The sequence below is a fragment of the Peromyscus leucopus genome, chromosome 5 (assembly GCF_004664715.2).
Source record: "Peromyscus leucopus breed LL Stock chromosome 5, UCI_PerLeu_2.1, whole genome shotgun sequence".
Classification (NCBI taxonomy): domain Eukaryota; kingdom Metazoa; phylum Chordata; class Mammalia; order Rodentia; family Cricetidae; genus Peromyscus; species Peromyscus leucopus.
Window position 1 is genome coordinate 113,695,434 of NC_051067.1, and position 20,741 is coordinate 113,716,174.

At 44.2% G+C, this 20,741-nt stretch overlaps 1 protein-coding gene across 3 annotated transcripts in view; it reads left to right on the top strand.

Moving 5' to 3' along the window:
- The first annotated feature begins 3,780 nt into the window (after window positions 1–3,780).
- Window positions 3,781–20,741, top strand: part of Znrf1 (zinc and ring finger 1) — a 98,851-nt gene continuing 81,890 nt past the window's right edge. For 2 of the 3 annotated variants that reach the window (XM_028892775.2, XM_028892776.2), the window contains exon 1: window positions 3,794–4,524. In XM_028892775.2, coding sequence (XP_028748608.1) covers window positions 4,101–4,524 — 424 coding nt within the window. In that variant the 5' untranslated portion in view covers window positions 3,794–4,100. Of the gene's footprint in view, window positions 4,525–20,741 lie in introns of all 3 variants that reach the window. The other variant, XM_037206285.1, reaches the window with a different exon arrangement.

Consider the following 20,741-nt stretch of genomic DNA (forward strand, 5'->3'; position numbering starts at 1 on the left):
ACCATTGTGTTTTCAAGTTTCATTCATATAACCTCTATCAGCACTTTATTCCTTTTTATGACTGTTAGTTCATGTACAGAAACCATTATTGCTTTAATCTGTTGATGAATATTTGAGTTGTTTCCAGGTTTTGGTTATTTCAAATAATGCTGCAGCCTGGTGTGGTCGTATACATCTGTAATCCTAGTACTTGGAAGGTAGAGGCATGAGCATCAGAAATTCAAGGTCATTCTTGTCTACACAGGGAATAAAGAGCTAACTTAGGCTATGTAATACTTGGTCTCCAAAATATAAAACTAGGCCTGGAAAGATAGCTTAGTTAACAAAAAAGCACTTGCATACCTAGTAGGATCCCTAGCACACACCTACAAATCCAGGCACAACTGTGTGCATCTGTAATCCCAGTGCTGGGGAGGTGGAAACAGGAGGACCCCTTGGGCTTGAGTCTAGCCAATCATTGAGCTTTAGGGTTGGTAAAGAGCCTATTTCAAAAGCACAAGGCAGAGAAATGATTGTGGCAGACACCCTATATCTACCTCTGATCTCCACATGCTTGTGTATCCCCACATTCAAACAGGTACACACACACACACACACACACACACACACACACACACACACACACACCAAGTGATGAGGCTATGCATATTCCTGTATAAGTTCTTTTGTGGATGTATGTTTCATTTCCTTAATAATACACCTAAAATTCAGGTGTAGTGGTGCATACCTTTGATCCCAGCACTCAGGAAGCAGAGGCAGATGAATCTCTGAGTTCGAGAGGCCAGCCTGGTTTACAGAACTAGTTTTGGGACAGCTAGGCCTACCCTGACAATCCCTGTCTTGAAAACCAAAAAAATAAAAAATAAAATAAAATAAAAAAAGAAAGAAATATATATATATACCTAAAAATGGAATGGCTAGGTCATATTGTAGTTTTTTATTTTTATTTTTTTTGAGACAGTGTCTTATTGGGTAGCCCTGGCTGGCCTTAAACTCAGTCTCCCGCCTCTGTCTCCCAGGTGCTGGGATTAAAAATGTGTGCCCACCATACCCACCTCTAATCTTTTTGAGGATCTGCCAGGCTATTTTCCAAAGCAATCAACCGTTTAATGTTTCCAGCAGGAAGATATGAGGTTCTGATCTCTCCACTTCTCAATAGCTGTTACCACCTTTCTCTGAGGATTGTCATTCAAGTGGGTGAAAAATGGCTGTTCTGAAGTTTATGAGAAGGGGACTCCATCTGTCTTGTTCATCCTATATCCTAGAATCTAGGAGAGTACCTGGAACTTCTCAGATACTAAATATTTTATTAGGGGATTGGGTATAGCTCACTGATAGAGTACATATCCAACATACATGGAGTCCCAGCTTCAATCTCCAGCACTTAAGTTGTGGGGGGATAACTCTTATGTACACACACACACACACACATACATATATATGTGTAGTAAATAAATAAGATCAAAAGCTACTTTGTTAAGATGGTTAATATATTTAACTTCAAAAACAGATGCGTCAAGAATCTAGGTTTTTTTTCCCATGTACAGTACTGAACCACCCCTTTTCTGATACCATAGTCTTTCTTCTGAAAAGAAAATGGATGAATGCCCCCTTTTTTATAATTTATGATTTTTATTTATGTGTGTTTACAAGAGTGAGTGCTACTTATGTGTGCATGCCAGTGGAAACCAAAAAAGGTCATCAGATTCCTTGGAATTAGAGTTAGAAACCAAGCTCAGGTCCTCTGCAAGAGCAGTATACTTCCTATTCAGCCATCTCTCCAGCCTCTGTAAGGTTCTTTTTCTATTTCTTCAGATCATTCTTTTTGGTTTTAGAAGTGCATATATCTCAATGTGTTATATATATATATATATATATATATATATATATATATATATAATCTTAGATTTACTTATTTTTTTTGTGTATGAACGCCTTGCCTGCATGCATATAGTGCATCATGTGCATGCTCGTTGGGTACCCTGGATCTTGGGTTATGGATGGTTGTGAATCACCACATATGTGCTGAGAATGAACCTGGGGCCTCTGCAAGAGCAACAAGTGCTCTTAACCCCTGAGCCATCTCTCCAGCTCTGATACACACACACACACACACACACACACACACACACACACACACACACACACACATATATATTTGGTTTTTCAAAACAGGGTTTCTCCGTGTAGCCCTGGCTCTCTTGGAACTTGCTTCATAGACCAGGTTGGCTTCGAACTCAGAGACCTCCTTTTGCCTCTGCCTGGGATTAAAAGCATGGTGCCACAGCCCTGATATTTCTTGTATTAAGTTTTCTTACAAAACTCTGAACTTTCTTGTTCAGGGCTTTTTGCTCACCCCCAGATACTCTATGCTTGCAAATAGCCATCTTCTTGTGGCCTTCCAGGTTAGCCACCCTGGAAGAGGCAAGTCTAGCCCTTTTTATATCTCTCCACTCTCCATACCCATTTTTGAAAGCACCTGGCACACTTGACAAAGTGACAGAGGAAGTCAGGCTAGAGACTGGGTGATGCTCACATCCAGCGCTGAGCACTTGAAAAATTATTTGTTCAGTGAACAATCGAACGTGAATAGATAAGAAAGACTGGGACTGAACTGGAAAGGTGATTCTCTGTTGCAAAATGCAATCTGGTCAACAAATATTTATTGAGTACTGACTGTGTCCTTGCCTTGTGGCTCTATGTCAAAATACATGGTAAACAAAAACAGGAGTCGGCCTTGGACAAGGAGTTTCCAAATCCACTTCTTAGCTGCATCGTTCTATTTCCATGCTTTTATCCACCTATTGATTTTTGAAGATTACATTCTAGCCTAAGAAATCGACTCGTTTCCTTAGATTCAAATAGTTGATTCTCATCTGTCAGCAAAACCCCGATTCCTTATGTGCCCCCAGGGCCCTGTTGTATCTCCTAACAGCTAACCCCAAATGTTTGGGTCCAACCTAACTCCCCCCCAGAATGTTAAACTTCCTAATGTTGGTTGGGGTCCTTGGACGGGAACCTCCAAACGAACCGACAGCACATCCACCAGGGGGTGCTGTGAGGGCAGGTTTGTGGCGGGAGGGGAGCTCGCCCAATGACCCTCCAACACAGGTAGGCGTATTAGTTGGTTTCCTTTCTTTCTAGTTTCCTTCCCACCCACTAGAACCGTCGCCGCCCCTCCCCCACGCAAGGCTTCTTCTTGCACACAGGGATTCGACTTTCGCGGCGACTCTAGCCGTGCTTGGTTCCGGAAGAAGTCTCGCCTCGGTCGCAGACGCCCCGCGGCTGGAGCTCTCCTGCCCCCGGGACCGCCAGGGGCGCAGGCGGCGGGTGGGTGGGGACCTCCAGGGCTGCAGCGGTCCGCCGCGCCGCAGGGGCCGCGAAAGGGTTAACCCGGCGGGGGGGGAGGGGGGGCGCGGGGCCGCGCGTGCGCTCTGCCGCCCTCCATTGTCTCCACGGCGGCGAGGAGCGCCGGCGAGCGCAGCCCGGGACCGAGCGGGGCGGTGCGGCTGGCTGGAGGAGCCGGCGGCGGCTGGAGCCGGAGCGCGACGCCACGCGACCGCGGCTTCCAGAGCTCCGCCTGGCTGCCCCACCGCCGCGAGCCCTCCCGAGGCCTGGAGGAGTCCCGGCCGTCGGCCCCGGTCGTCGAGTCCTGAGACCGGGGACGCGCGCGGCGCCCCGAGCCTCCGCCGCTTCCTGCTGCGGGCGGGCGGGCAGGCGGGCGGGCGGGCGGCCTCCTCCGGCGCCTCCCTCCCTTCGCTGCGGCTCCTCAGGCTCTCGAGCCCGGGGGCGGCCTGTGGCGCGCGGCGCCCGCTCCGGACCGCGCGTCTTCGGACCTTAAGGAGAACATGCATTCGTCTTGGACTGTTTGAAATTCTTAGTTTGGGGTCCCCGCTCGCTCGCTTTTTTCCGCCCCGCGGATTTTCTGAGGGTTCCCCCCCTCTCTATCTTTTTTTTTTTTTTTTCATTTTCTCCCCTCGAGGCTCTTTTGTAAACCTCCCCCCCCCTTTATGTTCGCCCAGCCCTCCACCCGCTTCTGAGTAGTGGGGGAGGAGGGTTTAGGCCTCCAGGTTCCCGCCCCACCGGGGCCCCGGGCGAACATGGGGGGCAAGCAGAGCACGGCGGCCCGCTCTCGGGGCCCCTTCCCGGGGGTCTCTACCGATGACAGCGCCGTGCCCCCGCCGGGAGGAGCGCCCCACTTTGGGCACTACCGGACGGGCGGCGGAGCTATGGGGCTGCGCAGCCGCTCGGTCAGCTCGGTGGCGGGCATGGGCATGGACCCCAGCACGGCCGGAGGGGTGCCCTTTGGCCTCTACACCCCCGCCTCCCGCGGGACCGGCGACTCGGAGAGGGCGCCGGGCGGCGGGGGGTCCACGTCGGACTCCACCTATGCTCACGGCAATGGTTACCAGGAGACAGGCGGCGGTCACCATAGAGACGGGATGCTGTACCTGGGCTCCCGAGCCTCGCTGGCGGATGCTCTACCTCTGCACATCGCACCCAGGTGGTTCAGCTCGCACAGTGGTGAGTCCGCGGGTGACAGAGGCCTTAAAGGGTGGAGTGTAAGGGAGGGCGCGCCGGGGCGCCCCAAACCTCTGCGTGTGCTAAGCTGTGGGTATGAAGCTAACTCCTGCCTTTCCCTTGGTCCCTCCTGTGCCAGAGGGTGAATAAGATCAAGTGGTTTAACTACTGCCTAGAGAAAAAGCTGTCTACCAGGCTGCGGGGCCGGGCGTTTTAGGACTACAGGCATGTGTTCACTTGTGGATGGCAGAGTGAAACCTGCCCATTGAAGTCCCATTTATTAGCATCGTGATCCTCAGAGAAGAGGTCTTCTTGTCTGGCTTACAGTTTGGACTCTTCATTTCTGCCACAGCAGCATGGTGTCTACCTGTCTGGTTAGGGAGGTAGTGTCTCCTAAACAAAGAGTGAGAAAAGAAATAAAACTAAGGGGCAAGTGGTTCTTAGATTAGGGTTCTTACCCTTGCTAGGAAAGGGAGGTGGCTAGTTTTCCCTGCCGGCTGGGTAGCTGTATAAATTGTTTAAAATGGAGCAGGAGGCTGGCTTAGACAGGTGTGGTCTGCTATATGGAAAGCCTTCCCTCTTTGGATTTACAGGACCAGGGTTCTGGTCTCCCATGCTGCATTCAGTAGACTTGGCTCAGTGACTCTCACGTCCCTCCATCTTTTTTTCTTCTGCTCCATGATAAGTGCCTGATCTTCTCGTGAATCTGCATCTTTTTTTTTTTTTTTTTAAACAAAGCACCAGCAAGGTGGAGTATTATTGCCCTGCAGTTGGCACATGACTGGGGAGGAGGAAGATTGAAAGAATCTGGATGAATTCATTCTGTGCTCCTCTGGTGACAAGCCAGGAGAAGGCTGGAGGGGGATTTCCCAGGCTCTGGCTTGTAGGGCAGAAAAGGCCTGGCAGTCGCTTCTAGAGGAAAACAGGTCTGTCTGCTTGGCTGTCCTGAGAAGGCAAGGCAGGCTTCTGGAAAACTGGTCCAAGGGGTGTGAGACTGCTGTTTGCTAATTAGCAGTTGAAGTGAAGAAGTAACATTCAGACTCCTTTGGGTGAGTTGGGAAATTTTAGATACCGTGTAGGAGAAAGCATTCTCCTCTCCTTAGGGTACATTATGAAAGATTTACCGGTGGGATTACTCTTGTAGCTATTTCAAAACAGTAGGTTTTAGGGGGTTATCTCCTTTTTTTCTTCCTTTTGGTCAAGTCCATAATCTTAAATTTTTGATATAACTTTGGTAGGGGAATAGTGGCTAGTTTAGAGTCTCTCTGACTGTAATTAAACTGTTGGAAATCAAATACAAGGCATGTCTGCCTTCGGTACCCTTTAGGCATTTGGTTTGCGTTAGGCATCTTGGAATTAATAATCTTCCTATTTAGTTTGAGTCCAGAAGGAGTCCACTGTATTTGTGAGACTATTGTGATTACATTTGTAAATAAACTGTCATTGATACGCTTTTAAAACTGAAAATAGTGTAAATAGGTTCTCTGAAGTCACAGTAATTTTTGAGTGTGGCAAACAACTAACTTTATAAAGTCTTGTATGGAGAAGTGAGAAAATCTTACCTTTTGGACAAGATTTCTTAAATCTCTTACTAGAAACTTCTTTATCCTTGTTCCACCGCCAGGTTCCCTGATAAAGTTAGGCACTTACAACTGAATTCCAAATTTTCACACTCTTCAGCTGTGAAGCCTTAGATTTCTCCCCCACCCTCACACCCCCATTCAGGCCTACTGAGCACTACTGAACAATAGGAATACAAGAAAAGCTGGAGATATTAATCTTTTCAGTGTCTCGAAAGTATGTGTGGCAGGCTCTCGTTAACATTATAGGTAATACATTTATTTATTTATTTGTTTATTTATTTTTAGTATATAGGATCATTCTGTCCTTTTGCAAGACTTTGAGCCCATTGAATGCCCCCCCAGGGCATCCTGCAGTTCATCTCAAACTGCCTCCACAAATTCCCAGATGCCTTTTGCTGGGGTGGGTGTACCAGCCTGACCGAGGACCACTGTTTAAAGAGATTGGCTCTTTTGTACAAATAAAGTAATTAGCTTTTCCTGTGCTGTTCACTTGAGGTGAGGGCTCATTTGCATCAGTGGTTCTGTCTCCTGGAACAGGCCATGGAATTTTCTGGGGCATCCTTTTCTCTCTTGTTCATGACTACAAGAAGAGAAGCCCTTTCTACTTTGGAGCCTTTGAGTTAGGTCTGAGCATCTTTTGCTCTTGAGTGGTAAGATTCCAGCAGTAGGGCTTTCGAGCTTGATTGACCAGATGCCTGGGAACTGATACAGTGTTGTTACTTGTGTTTTCAAGGTGCTTTGGGGACTCCTCAGAGCGCAGAAAGCCGTCATTAGTGAAACAAGTCAAGGCTGTGGGCTTATGCTGTGTCTGGAAGTAGACTACTGAAGGGTTCCAGTCTTAGGTCCTCTTCTGAGTAGCTTTGACCTTGGACAAGACACAGCACCTTACTCTAGGCTGATCTTTGTTATTTTAAAAATAGATGTGGTAATCCTCAGTGGTGGCAGCTTGTAATGGTTGTTCTCCAAAACCCTATGAGAGGATATACTGCAATCACATTTGTCTTCCATGTTACTGTGCCTTCCTCATGCTGTGACCCTTGAACATCTTGAGTTCTTTATGACAGAAATGTTTGTTCTTTCATTCTTCACATAGATAGCTCCTATGGACCCCTTAGGGCTCAACAGAAATTTCTCCTCAGAGGCCACTCTTAACATCTGGCCCTACCTGTGATTGTTTTCAATCATTTGTGCTAATCTTAATGGTTTTTGTTTTTATTTTTTTAGCATGTTTTATAAGCATTTATCGGCTTACTTATTTTTTCTTGTAGTTTGATTAAGTTCTCAGCTCTGTGAGACCAGAATGACCTTTGATTACTGCTGTAAGTCTTATACTGTGCCTGGCACAGGTATTTGTTGAATGAAAAAATGTGAATGGTTTATGTCCATCATCTCTGTTATCACTGTAACTCTACTCCCAGTTTGCAGTCGAGGTGAGGAACCTAGACAGCTGGCTGGTAGGTAGCAGAGGTAGGACTGGAATGCTAGCCTGACAGCACCAGAACCCTGGCTCTTTTTATGTAGTACTTTGTTTGATTATTGTTTGTTTTGAGACAAGGTCTTAATATATGACCCTGACCAGCCTCAAACTTATATAATACAGGTTTTTTGTTTTGTTTTGTTTTGTTTTGTTTTTCGAGACAGGGTTTCTCTGTGTAGCTTTGCGCCTTTCCTGGAACTCACTTGGTAGCCCAGGCTGGCCTCAAACTCAGAGATCCGCCTGCCTCTCTCTGCCTCCCGAGTGCTGGGATTAAAGGCGTGCGCCACCACTGCCCGGCTACAGGTTGGTTTTGAACTCTTTCCTTTTGCCTTCACCTGAATTGTTTCAGTTATAAGCATATGTTGCTTATGTCCAACTGTGCTGTAAGACATCACTCTGGCCTCTCTCATCTGTAACTTAAGGAAGTAGTACCCTGGAAACTTACTAGCCAGTAAGTAGGAAGGCTAGGCTCATGATAGTGCCTGACTTAGAACCTTGAGCAGGCCAGTCAAGTAGTCCCTGATTTATCATAAGTTCATCTGTAGATATCTGTCCTCCAGCAGAGTCCTTGTTGAGGGTCTTGTGTGACAGTATACACAAAAACAAAAGCCAAAGGAAATCCAAATGGAACATGGTGGTCTCTTAGAGACAATGGTGTTGTTCTGTGCCTGCTCTGTCTCCTTAGAACTTGATGGGCGGAGAGGTCTACATGTATGGGAACATAGGCCCCGGATGGAGGCTGGTGCTGTCTGGAGTCTGACCTACATCCAGTTCTCCCATAAATACTGCTGAGGAAAACCGCCTCGGAGAAGCAGTTACAGCCCTTTCCTTTCACTGTTCAGCTGCTGGTTTTGTTCTGAGGCGATTCTACAGCTTTTGGTTTTCTGATGCTACTTTAGAGGGCTTTCTTTTTTGTAGTAGTTCTGTTAACCTTGGAATAGGGGTTTCCAGATATGGAGAGAAAACATGAAATATCCATCATGTTAGGAGATGTTGTTATTTTCTGAGTTCTGCTGGAAAATGCTGGCTATTGAGGGATTTGGTCTGGCTTCTTAGTAATGTATGTGTATATTCAAAAAATCTGAATTTGTTCTGTATTTTCACTAAACCAACAGAGGCTGAGATGGAATGACTTTGCTAAGTGTCTGAATATGCTAGCAGGGTATCTTCTAAGTTCTATTTTGCTGTCACACTAGGATTTTCAAAAGGTTTAATTTTTTTCCTATTCTTAAATAATGAGGGACAGTTGCCAACTTGGAGTGGATCAGAAAACCTTTGTGTCTCTCTGTAGGTATGCTGGAGGTAATGGGCCTTTGTGAGCTTTCTGAAGAAGCAAAAGCATTCTGTGGTCCCTAAAGAGCTAGATCCATCCCCTGCCCAGCTTTGCAAGAACATTCTAACCTTAATGAAGACTTTGTTTTTAATGCAGGATTTTTGGCTTTTTATTACCATGAGGGGCTTATTTTCCACGCTTCCTTCAGGCAAAGATAATTTCCTAAGAGTCTTAGTTAACTATTCCTCACAAGATCTGAAAGGCATTGCAAGCAACAGTGGTTAAATTCTTAACATGGTTGCTTTATGGATGTGTATATTTTTATATTAAACAGACTCATCGCCAACTATGTCACAAGGAATACTGTGAGCCAGGGCATCCTTAACCAAAGAAAGTGTGCTAGCTCCATTCTTGAGAAAGAACATGCTGTGTATTCTACAAATGTGATGATATTCCATCTGAGCTCAAGTTTTAGAATACCCAGTTATAGGCAGTAAGGTGGCTTAGCAGATAAGGGCACCTTGCCACCAAGCTGATGATCCGAGTTCAATCCCCAGAATGCACAAGGTGGAAGGAGAGAACCAACTCTCCTAAATTGTCCTCTGACCTCCACATGTTCACATACAAATGTACACACATACATGCACACAAATAAAGTAAAAACTTGTGACACTTTAATTTGGCAGGAAAGACCTCATAGGGAACCAGTGTTGACTTAGATGGGTATTGGTCCTGCTCTTAAGCCTTAAGTTAGGTTAACCACAATAGGTCTCTGAAGTTGTGGTACTCGATCAAATCTTGAAGTTAGCCCCAAACCTGAATGCTAACTTTAGTTTCTAGAATGATAGGTTATGATTTTTATACATTTTCCCCCTAAAGTTTGCTGTGGCCCGGTAGAAATCAAATGGTTGGGTCTTAGCAGTCCCTTCCCCCACTTTTGGTTTTTTCAAAACAGGGTTTCTCTGTGTATCCCTGGCTGTCCCAGGATCTCATTCTGTAGACCAGGCTGGCCTTGAACTCAGACCCACCTGCCTCTGCCTCCCAAGTGCTAGGACTAAAAGTGTGTGCCACCACTGTCTGGCAGGTTCTTAGCATCTTAACATTATAGGCTTAAGTACTAGAAGAGGCTTATCAGAGACCTAGCAGTTTGTACTTTTTAAGTTCTCATAAGAACCAGGTTTAGTGCTGTGGTGGTGCATGTCTTTAATCCCAGCACTTGGGGGGCAGAGGCCGGTGATCTGTGAGTTCAAGGCCAGCCTGGTCTATAGAGTGAGTTTCATGACGGCCAGGGCTACACAGAGAAACCAAGGTGGGGTTGGGGGAGAGAGAACCAAGTTTATCTTTGTATCCAGAGTTGGGTTCCTTTCTCTGGTGTGCTGTTTGGATAAGTAGTAAAGACCAATGATCAAGTAGGAAGTTGATAAGGAACCAAATTTCATCTTAAATCAGCAGCGGGGACAGTTTCTGAACTGATAGCAAGTTTACTTTGAGATATCCCTGGCTTGGAAGGCAAGCGAAAGGGTGAAGTCACAATATCATGTGACTCAAGGTGAGGTGAAGCATGATAAGAATTTATAGTGTACTCTCGGACATATAACAAGAATTAAACTGGGTGGTGGTGGTACACGCCTTTAATCCCAGCACTGGGAGGCAGAGGCAGGCGCATCTTTGTGAGTTCAAGGCCAGCCTGGTCTACAGAGCAAGATCCAGGAAAGGCGCAAAGCTACACAGAGAAACCCTTTTTGGAACCCCTCCCCCCCAAAAAAAAAAATTGAACAGATACATACAGGAGCTCTCCTGATAACTGTGAATGACTCCAGAGTATTCCTAAATTTGACTGGGCCTGGTGTTCTCTGTGGAGCCTCAGGACAATGCAGATGACTGGCCCCCAATCCTAGAGTTTAGTGGAGCTGAGGGGAATTTGTAACATTCTGAGAATGTAGTTAGTGTAGCATCTACTCAGCTCTGTCATGGACCTCATTTTCCTTTCTGAAACAGAAAGAACTTGGTGCTTTTTTGGGTGTGTTCATTAGCATTGTTTTTTGATATTTCTAAACTAGTTAGATATTTTCTAGACAGGATCCATACAAGTATTTTTCACCAGCAAGAGCGTTCTTCATAATTTTTTTCCCCACATGGAGCTAAGCATTTGTCTCCTACATAAAGGCCTAAGCCAGTCTGCCATGGTCTTGAGAACAGACAGTAATTAGCAGCGTCCTCCTGTGTGTGCCTCCCCCTCCTTTTCCTGTAAGGCCCAGTCGCCTTGGACTGTGGGTACCACTGAAGGGCTGGCCTACTGAGTTGTGGCCTCTCACATGCAGGCCCAGCCCGGAGCTGCAGAGGTCAAGAGCTAGGACAAATCATGACACTAAAGTGGATACATTACCCGGTTTCCACATTCCCCTCACTGTCTCAAAGCAGGAGATGCTTGCCTGTGCAGAAACTGGTTGCACTAAGACATTCATTTAGTCAATTGGTAATTACTGAGTACCTGCCGTATACCAGGAAGGTAGGTGCCGGGAACATCTTTTTTTTTTTTTGGTTTTTCAGAGACAGGGTTTCTCTGTGTAGTTTTGCGCCTTTCCTGGAACTCACTTGGTAGCCCAGGCTGGCCTCGGACTTACAGAGATCCGCCTGTCTCTGCCTCCCGAGTGCTGGGATTAAAGGCGTGCGCCGCCGCCGCCCGGCTTGCTGGGAACATCTTAAAGATTAACATTCTTTTCAAGAATCTTTGCTTTTTTACTCCCCCGCCCCACCCCCACCCACCCCCCAGACAGGGTTTCTCTGTGTAGCCCTAGGCTGTCCTGGAAATCACGCGGTAGACCAGGCTGACCTCAAACTCAGAGATCCACCTGTCTCTACATCCCTAGCGCTGGGATTAAAGCCTTTCTTCCTTTTTAAGAGTCTCTTCTCCTCAGGCTTTAGGTTTTATCTTTTTGATCAGCTCTCTGGTGTGTAAACACACTCAGGTGTGTGTGTGAGGCTGCTGTACAGGTGTTTCTTTTGAACTCTTCAGTGACTGTCCATTTTCTACTAAACCCTATTTCTGGGCTAGGCAGGTGATCTTTGTGTGTCTAGCAGACTAAGAAATGTCTCAGGTGACCTAGTACCAGGGCTCTCTGTCTTCTCAAAGAGAACATCTAAAGAAGGGCTATTTTTCAGAATTGTCATTTTATCCTTGGACTTCAGTATCTTTGTTATGCCTTTGTTTTCTGGTTACTGAACACTAGAAGCATGGTTTACCACTTTTCTATGTCTGTCTTCGTTAAGGAAAGTTCCCCTTGGTCTGGTAAGTGTAGGTTTCTGAGCTCCATGGTATCGATACTCCAGTGCCCCCTACCCCCATTGCTTTATACTGAGGTAAAATACATATAATAACATTTGCCATCTTCACCTTTTTTGGTTTTTCAATACAGGGTTTCTCTGTGTAGCCCTGACTGTCCTAGAACTCACTCTGTAGAGCAGGCTGGCCTCGAACTCACAGAGAGCCTCCTGCCTCTGTCTCCCGGTGCTGAGGTTAAAGGTGTGTGCCCTACCGCCTGGCTCATCTTGGCCATTTTTAAGTGTGCAGCTGAGTGGAGCAGTAAGACTGCAGTAAGGGATTGTCAAGTGTTTGTCTGGTGACTGTGGTTTCACTTAGCTAATGCCCGTTACCTTCAGCCACGTTGTATCTGTCAGAGTTTCCTTCCATTTCAGGGTTGAACATTATCTACCACACGTGTGTTACAAAGTGTATAATACAGAATGTATACCACATTTTGCTTGTCTGTGCATTTGTCACTGACACATGGATTGCGTCCATGTTGTTGTGGCTGATACTGTTGGGAATGTACAAATTTAGACCCTAATTTTGCACCACCACCACCGCTCCAGTGACGGGGATGTTTCTAGGCTCTAAACCACTGAGCCATATCCCCAATTTTTCCCTATATACCCAGGAGTAAAATTGCTGGATTGTATTTTCTATTTTTTTGAGATAGTGCCTCATGTAGTTCAAACTGACAAACTCACTGTGTAGCTGAGGATAAATGTGAACATCTGACCCCCTGCCTCCAGCTCGAGTGCCAGGATTACCTGCCTGGTTTGTTTGGTGCTGGTGATTGAACTTGGCGTCATACATTGAAGGCAAACACGACCAAGTGGAGCCATGTCCCCAGCCCCTCTGTTTTGGAACCATTGTCCCCTTTCTCTCCGGTCTTGGCTGTATTGCTGGGGGATGTTCTGGAATTCACTGTGTAGACCCTTCTGGCTTAAACTCAGAGATCTGCTTGCCTCTGCCTCCTGAGTGCTGGGATTATAGGCATGGAATCACTTTTTTTTTTTTTTTTGATAATAGCTAACCTAATGAGTGTGATGTTGTAGTTTACATTTCTGTCATATGATTGAGTTTTTTTCCTAGTCATTCATGCATCTTTGTAGAAATATGTGTTCCTATCATTTGCCTATGTAATTTTTTTTTTTCATTTCATGTATATGGGGGTGTTCCTCCCCCCCCCAATATCTATGCACTACATTTGTGCTTGCTACCCTTGGATTCCAGTCTCCCAGAACTGGAGTTACAGAAGGTTGTCAGCTGCCAGGTGGGTTCTGGGAATTGAACCTGGGTCCTCTGGAAGAGCAGCCAGTGCTCTTAACCACTGAGCCATCTCTCCAGCCCCTCCTCTGTCTATTTTCGAATCAGGTTAGGTTTTTGTTTTGTTTTGTTTTTTTGGTTGATTTTTCGAGACGGGGTTTCTGTGTAACAGCCCTAGCTGTCCTGTAACTAGCTCTGTAGACCAGGCTGGCCTTGAACTTGCAGAGATCTGCCTGCCTCTGCCTCCCAAGAAGAGAATTAAAGGTGTGCGCCGCCGCCGCCGCCGCCGCCGCCGCCACCACCACCGCCACCGCCACCACCACCGCTTGACTGTTTTTTCTTTTATCCTCATTTTTAATGTTGTTTTCAGTAATTTACTAAAGCCTTGTATGATAGCCAACACCAGTGACTGTTATTCCCAAGAATAACTAATAAACCTTTATTACTTTTTGCTCAAAATGAAGAATTTAAAAGGTTCATGTTGAGATGATTTTTTTCTTTTTGTTTTATTGAGAAACTATGACAACTGGCTGTTAGATAATGCCTTAATTTCTGAGAGGCTACTTGGTGAAATAAATGATGCCGTGAGCGTGTGTGCTTGTGCGCTTTACCATCTTGATCTTGTTGAATTAGACTCATAATATGGCCCCAAACTTCTTGTTTGTAGTACCCTTCCCTCTATAAAATATGATTAAAACATACTTCACAAACAGCTGTTCTAAAATTACTCACTTCCATGTTGTGTTACTGTATATCTTCTAAGGTCAAAGGTGACTTCTTAGCATGTGGGAGAAGCAGAGCTACTCAGATGATTTGGGACAGAGCTAGAAAGTCCCACGACCCCAAGCCTGTGTGGTCAATTCGCCCACAGTTCTGCGCTCTTTGGAGACATTTTTGTTTGTTTCCATCTCCAGTAACTTTTTTCCTTTAGAGAAGAGCTAGTTAGGATTCGTTTATTCTGATACTCCCCTGAGGCCAGGAAATTCTACAGGAACTTAAAGGAACCCTTGGGATTCCACACTAACAAATTAGTTTTGTGAAATACTGTTTGTTCTGTTTATTTACACCCTCAAAGATATAATACCACTTATACTAGCTAGAAGGTTTTCTAAAACACCAGTCACTGCTGTAACAACCATCCCCAAATTCCCATGCAAACCATCGATTATTGGATTGACTCAAATCTGGTCAAATAGGGCTGAAACTTCTATACCATTGTAACCAGATGCCCTGGAGAGCTGTAGGTAAGTCTTAAGATCTGTGGTGAGGGCTGGCTTGCAAGCTAACTGCCTTCCATCTTAATATCTGACAGGCCCAGTTATATGAGCCGAGTTTAATCAGTTCTACCTGTTCTCTCAATGTGAAGGCCAAATGCAGCACAAAAAGCTAAGTGAATATAAACATCTCCTGTGTTTGGGTATAGGAATCTCCAGTGAAGTGGCAGACCTATGAAAAATACTATTATGAGCTGTTCTATTTTGCTGTGGCTTTGGAAAACCTTTGGATTTCTTTACTGAAATTTGTTTAGGGAAAAAAAATCTTTTTAATGAAACAGTGTGAGTCACAAAGCAGCCACCCCTTCTTATAATAGCATTTCTCACCAGAGGAATTTTTGGTAGCTGTTGGGGGGAGGGATGTGAGTAGGTTGTGGATGATACATCCCTTGGTAGAGCACAGCCAAAGGCTGCTACATGACAGCTCTGGTGCTTTCCTTGCTGACACCAAGCTCTGAATTCAAAATGCAGGACAGCAGAACAGAACAGAGAAACTTGGGTTAGTGAATGGATAACAGCAGCATGAACAATGAGATTGGAGCCTCGACATTGTAAATCAGTTCAAATCCCATTGCAGTGTAAAAGGATCATGAAACAGGCCTGCAGTCAGAGTCCCGATCCATACAGAGCAGAATATCGGCTTTCTGGGTTAGGAGATGGCAGTGGACCTAATGATGCCCATTTGAGGATCACAGGTAGTTTCTTTCCTTCACTCTCTGCCCATTTCCAGATTGAAATTACAAGGTGGAGGCACCTTCATTCTAAGGGTGGATTTGTAGAACTCGTCTTTGCCCTTAAAACTTTTGGTTCAAAATGGGGTCGTATTAAATTAAAATGCTTCTGCATAGTAAGGAAAGTGATTACCAGGCCAGCCTGCTCTATAGAGAGAGTTTCAGGACAGCCAGGACAATGCAGAGAAACCCTATGTTGAAAAAAAAAATAGTTTATAGAATGGTAGAAAATCTGCCAGCTATTGATCCAACAAGAGATTAATATCCAGAATATATAAAATCACAGAACAAACAACAAAAAAAAAAAAACCAAACACTTAGCTGGATTGTGGTGGCCCACACCTTTAATACCAGCACTTGGGGGGTGAGGGGCAGAGTCAGCAGGATCTCTGAGTTGGAGACCAGACTGGTCTACAGAGCGAGTTCTAGGACAGCCAGGACTACACTGAGAAAGCCTGTCTCGAAAAATCAACAAAACAAAACAAAATAGAATTTAGAATAGGGCTGGAGAGGTGTCTTAATGATCAGGAGGAGCGTTTTCTGCTCTTTTAGAGGACCCAGGTTCTGTTCCTATAGCATCCTCATGCTGTCTTACAACTGTGTAACTCCCAACTCCATGGTGTTCCAATGCCCTCTTCTGGCCTGTGAGTGCTGCATGCATATGCTGCACAGATGTACATAGAATCAAAACTCACATTAAGAAGAAAATTTAGAATAAGATACCAGTATTCAAAAGCACTTGCCCTACACCTGTCTCCAAACCCAAGATTAAGTTTGAAGGTTTTTGGGGGGTTGTGTTTGTTTGGAGCTAGGGCCTCATGTATTCCAGTCTAGCCTTCCCCTTATTATATAGCTACAGTTGACTTTCAACTTCTGATTCTCCTGCCTCTGCCTCCCGACTGCTGGGATAGCAGACATGAATAACTTCTTGGGTTATGTGGCCCTGGGGATTGAACTTAAGGCTTCATGCATGCTGGCAGGCATTCTGTTTATTGAGCTAACCCCCATTACTTTTTTTAGAGACAATAAAGTCTTGCTTATACTGGCCTATAATTTTGTAACCCGTGCTGGCCTCAAACTAGCAATCCTCCTGACTCAGCTTCCTCCTGTTGGGTTTATAGATAAGAACCACCACAGCTATCTCTTGAGTCTTAGTTCTAACTGTCATCTTCTTCATTGACTCACAGTTCCACAGGCCTCATTTCCGAACCACGGCTTTATGTAAGATGTAGACACAGGAAAATCTGACAAGTTTTACAGCTCTTAAGATTTGAAAAGTCATGGCTGACTCCTTTTTGTGTTTTCCTGACTTTGTACTTTTTTTTTCCCCAATAAGCCTCATACCAGTTCTAAGTCTCCAGGGCTCAAAAGGGGGAAACAGGAAATCCATACATATTTGATGCCTGAGAACCAGCAACAACTAATAGAGAAAGGGCACCAGTCCTTGGAGGGAGAGTTCTGGGCCTGGGGTGACCTGTATCCGTTCCTATACAACTTAGGTTGTGTAGTAGAAACTCAACTTTTCTGTGATGTCATCATTATAAAGTAGCTTTCTGTCTAAGGAGCAAAACACTCAAGGAAAGGGGTGTTTTATCTAGCAGTAGGAGTCACTCTCCTATTTCTCTTACTTGGAGACTTGCTGGATGCTTATCTTAGGATCCCAGCTGCAGCCTGAAGCCCTTCCTCTTTCCTCCCCTTTCCTCTTAGTAATGAACTCTCAAGATTTTAGTCTTATGGTTGGTGAATGGGTAAGTCAGATGGTCGGCGCTGTTTCGGTTCTTGTTTTACTTGTACATTTCAGGAAATCAGATAGTGCTGTGACTGAATAGGAGCTCTTCAGTGCCTAAATGTTTTCAAACTAGGAACCATTTCAGGAATTCAAAAGATAATATACTTAATAGGCAAATGATAATTAAAACATAGACATAATTGTGTATGTCCTTTCCATTCTCATTTTATCCATTCCTCCTCAACAATAATCATTGCCCTGACTGTGGTGTTTATCCTGATACATATGTGTAAGTGTATAATATATATCATATACATATATGTCATCTATGTATGCATGTATGTGTATATATGTTATTTTTGCTGCTTACATTTGTCCAGAACTGTATTTATTGTACTTGTTAATTTTTTATACTTTGCATAGACTGCATCCTAATGTCGAAATGTGTGTGTGTGTGTGTGTGTGTGTGTGTGTGTGTATAACAAAACAGATTTGCAGTGTGTAAATTGGTTTTACTTGCTACCACAGTAGTTCACTTCCATTTCCATACTATTGGATGACTTTACATTACCATCTGTTGTTGTTCCCTTCTTAATAAATATTAAAATTGTTTTCACTTGCTTCAAGAATGTTTTCATGTTTCCTTAGCTTTTTTTTTTTTTTTTTTTAACAGTTGTTATGTATCCTAGGTAGGTCTTGAACTCACTTTGTATAGCTGGAGATGGTCTTGAACCCCTGATCCTTCTGGCTACCCCTCCCAAATGCTAGGATTCAAACATGCCGCCACCACACCTGGCCTCCTTACACTCTAATGAGTTTTTCTAGGGCACAACCTTAGTCATGAATAGCTAGGTCATGGAGGTGTGTATATGTGTATCTTTAGCTCTGAATTAAATAGTACCCAATATATGTCTGGTGTGCTTGTACCAGTTTGTACTCTCCAGATAGCATGCTTTCCTTCCTTTTTGTGTTTTTGTCTAAAAGTTTAATAGGATTGGGCCTGTGGTGGGTGTAAATGGCATATCATTATTTGTTATTGTATTTGTTATTAATACATTTGATAAAAAGTATTTACATATATGTTAACATTGTATATTTAAGCATCATTTTTCAGTTGTGAAATACTTGCTCATGTCTTTTTGTAGCACAAATTCTAATTGGTCTTAATAATAAAAACCCAGAGTTAATATAGGGGTAAATGCTGAAAGATGAGAGAGACAAAGGAACAAGCCACAGCCACTTCTTACCTCCCCTGAATTTTTAGCCTGAAAGGGGGCAACCTCCTGTCTCCTCCCACCTTTATATTCCTCTCTCTGCCCAGCCATCACTTCCTGTCTCCACCTCCCTAGTGCTGGGATCAAAGGTGTGTGCCACCACTGCCTGGCTCTGTTTCTCTTTTACACTGGATCAATCTTGCATCTCTCACTCATGTTACTATTAGGTGGCTCACCCTTCCTTTAACAGCTCTCTCTCTTTTATTTATAGCATGTATATGCACATGTATTTTTGTTCCATAGTTTTTGTGTGGAGCTTAGAGGACAGCTAGGGTTCCTGGGATTGAACTCAGGTCGTCAGGCTTGGTACCAAGCACTGTTATCCACTGAGCCATCTCTTTGGATTGGTTCTTTCTTGTTTTTGCTTTGCTGTCACTTGTAATATAGAAGTATCCTCTATTTGGGTTTATTTCTTTATTCTCTGATTTAATGTGGTTAACTCAATTTTAATATGACTGACTAGTCATATTTTCTCTCATGGCATATGCATTTTGTGTGGTAAATATTTTCTTTCCCTGAAATTTTTGGCTTTCAGGGCTGGAGAGATGGCTCAGAGGTTAAGAGCACCGGCTGCTCTTCCAGAGGTCCTGAGTTCAATTCCCAGCCACCATGTCGTGGCTCACAACCGTCTGTAGTGAGATCTGGTTCCCCTCTTCTGGTGTGCAAGGATACATGCAGACAGAACACTGTATCTATAAAAAAAAATCTTTTTTTAAAAGTTGGCTTTCATATTTAAAAACTTAATATATGGAGAATTAATTTCTTGTTTGTTGTTTTCTCAGAATTTGATATAGCTCTGGCTATACTCAAACTTGCCACATAGCCAAGGTTGGCTCCTGTCTCCACCTCCCAAGGACTGGTATTATAGGGGTATGCTGCTACTTCCAAATGTTGAGAATTAATAGATTTTTCTCTTTTCATGTGAATAACCAGCTCTCTCAACGTCCTGTTAGCAGTATCAAGGCTTTCCTCTCTGGTTTGCAGAGCCACCTCTGTCCTTTCAAGTCTTTCCAGGCATGTTTCTTACTGGCTTGTTCTGTCCCATGGATCAATTTGTCTATCCCTGTGCTGACACTGTCTTGATTACTATAGTTTTTTGTTATTTTGTTTGTTTTTGAGACAAAGTCTCTATTATGTATCTCTGGCTGTCCTTGAACTCACTCTGTAGACCAGGATGGCCTTAGACAGAGACCCACCTGCCTTTGCCTTCTGGGTGCTGGGATTAAAGGTGTGTGCACCATACCTAGCTGTGTGGCAAGGGCAAATCCTTTCCCTTACTGAATTCTTTTTCAAGACTAAGTGAAACTTTACAGGGTTCCAATAAGGGATCAAGATGGGAGCAACAAAGTGAAGCCCGAAGTTCCAGGGATTACTGTTTATAGCTGGGATTCTTAGTGGCAGGATGTGTGGTGCACCTGCCCTAATGGGCAGTTTCACATTTTTCCTCTGCTATATTGCACAAACAACAGCATCTCCCTATGTCTATATCACAGAGAGCAGTTTTGAGTGTTTCAGACAACAATAAAAACAAAAACTGCCTGACTATTTTGGGTACCTTTTGATTCCAGACAAATTTTAGGATCTGTTTTATTAATATCAGTGAGCAAAAAGAACTGAACTGTTGAGATTTATATCCTCATCACAGACTCATTTGCCATGTTTTTGTTGTTAATTTTTCACTGGCTTGTTTTTCTGTTTTTTGAGTTCCAGGTTTCCTGGACGTGTGGCAATCCTTTTACCTTAGCCAAGATTACAAGGGTGTGTCCCATGCCCACTTCATTTGCTGTCTTTATAAACGGATGAGACTGGATTTACAGATATAAGAATTGATTTTTTTTTTTTAAGATTTACTTATTGTGTGTGTGGGGGTGTTGTACCACATATGTGCCTGGTGCCCATGTAGGCTAAAAGAGGATGTCATATCTCTCAGAACTGGAGCACACACAGTTGTTAGCCACCATGTGGATGCTGGGAATTGAACCTAGATCATCTGAAATGCAGACAGTGTTCTTAACTGCTGAGCCATCTCTCCAGCCCCAAGAATATAATTTAAAAAAAAATTTTTTTACATATTTTCAATTTATTAAATTATTTTCAGGCTGGGTGGTGGTGGCGCATGCCTTTAATCCCAGCACTCAGGAGGTAGAGGCAGGAAGATCTCTTATGAGTTTGAGGCCAGCCTGGTCTACAGAGTGAGATCCAGGAAAGGCGCAAAGCTACACAGAGAAACCCTGTCTCAAAAAACCAAAAAAGAAAAAAAATATTTTCAGAACTTTTACAAACAGATTCACACACCTACTGTTAAT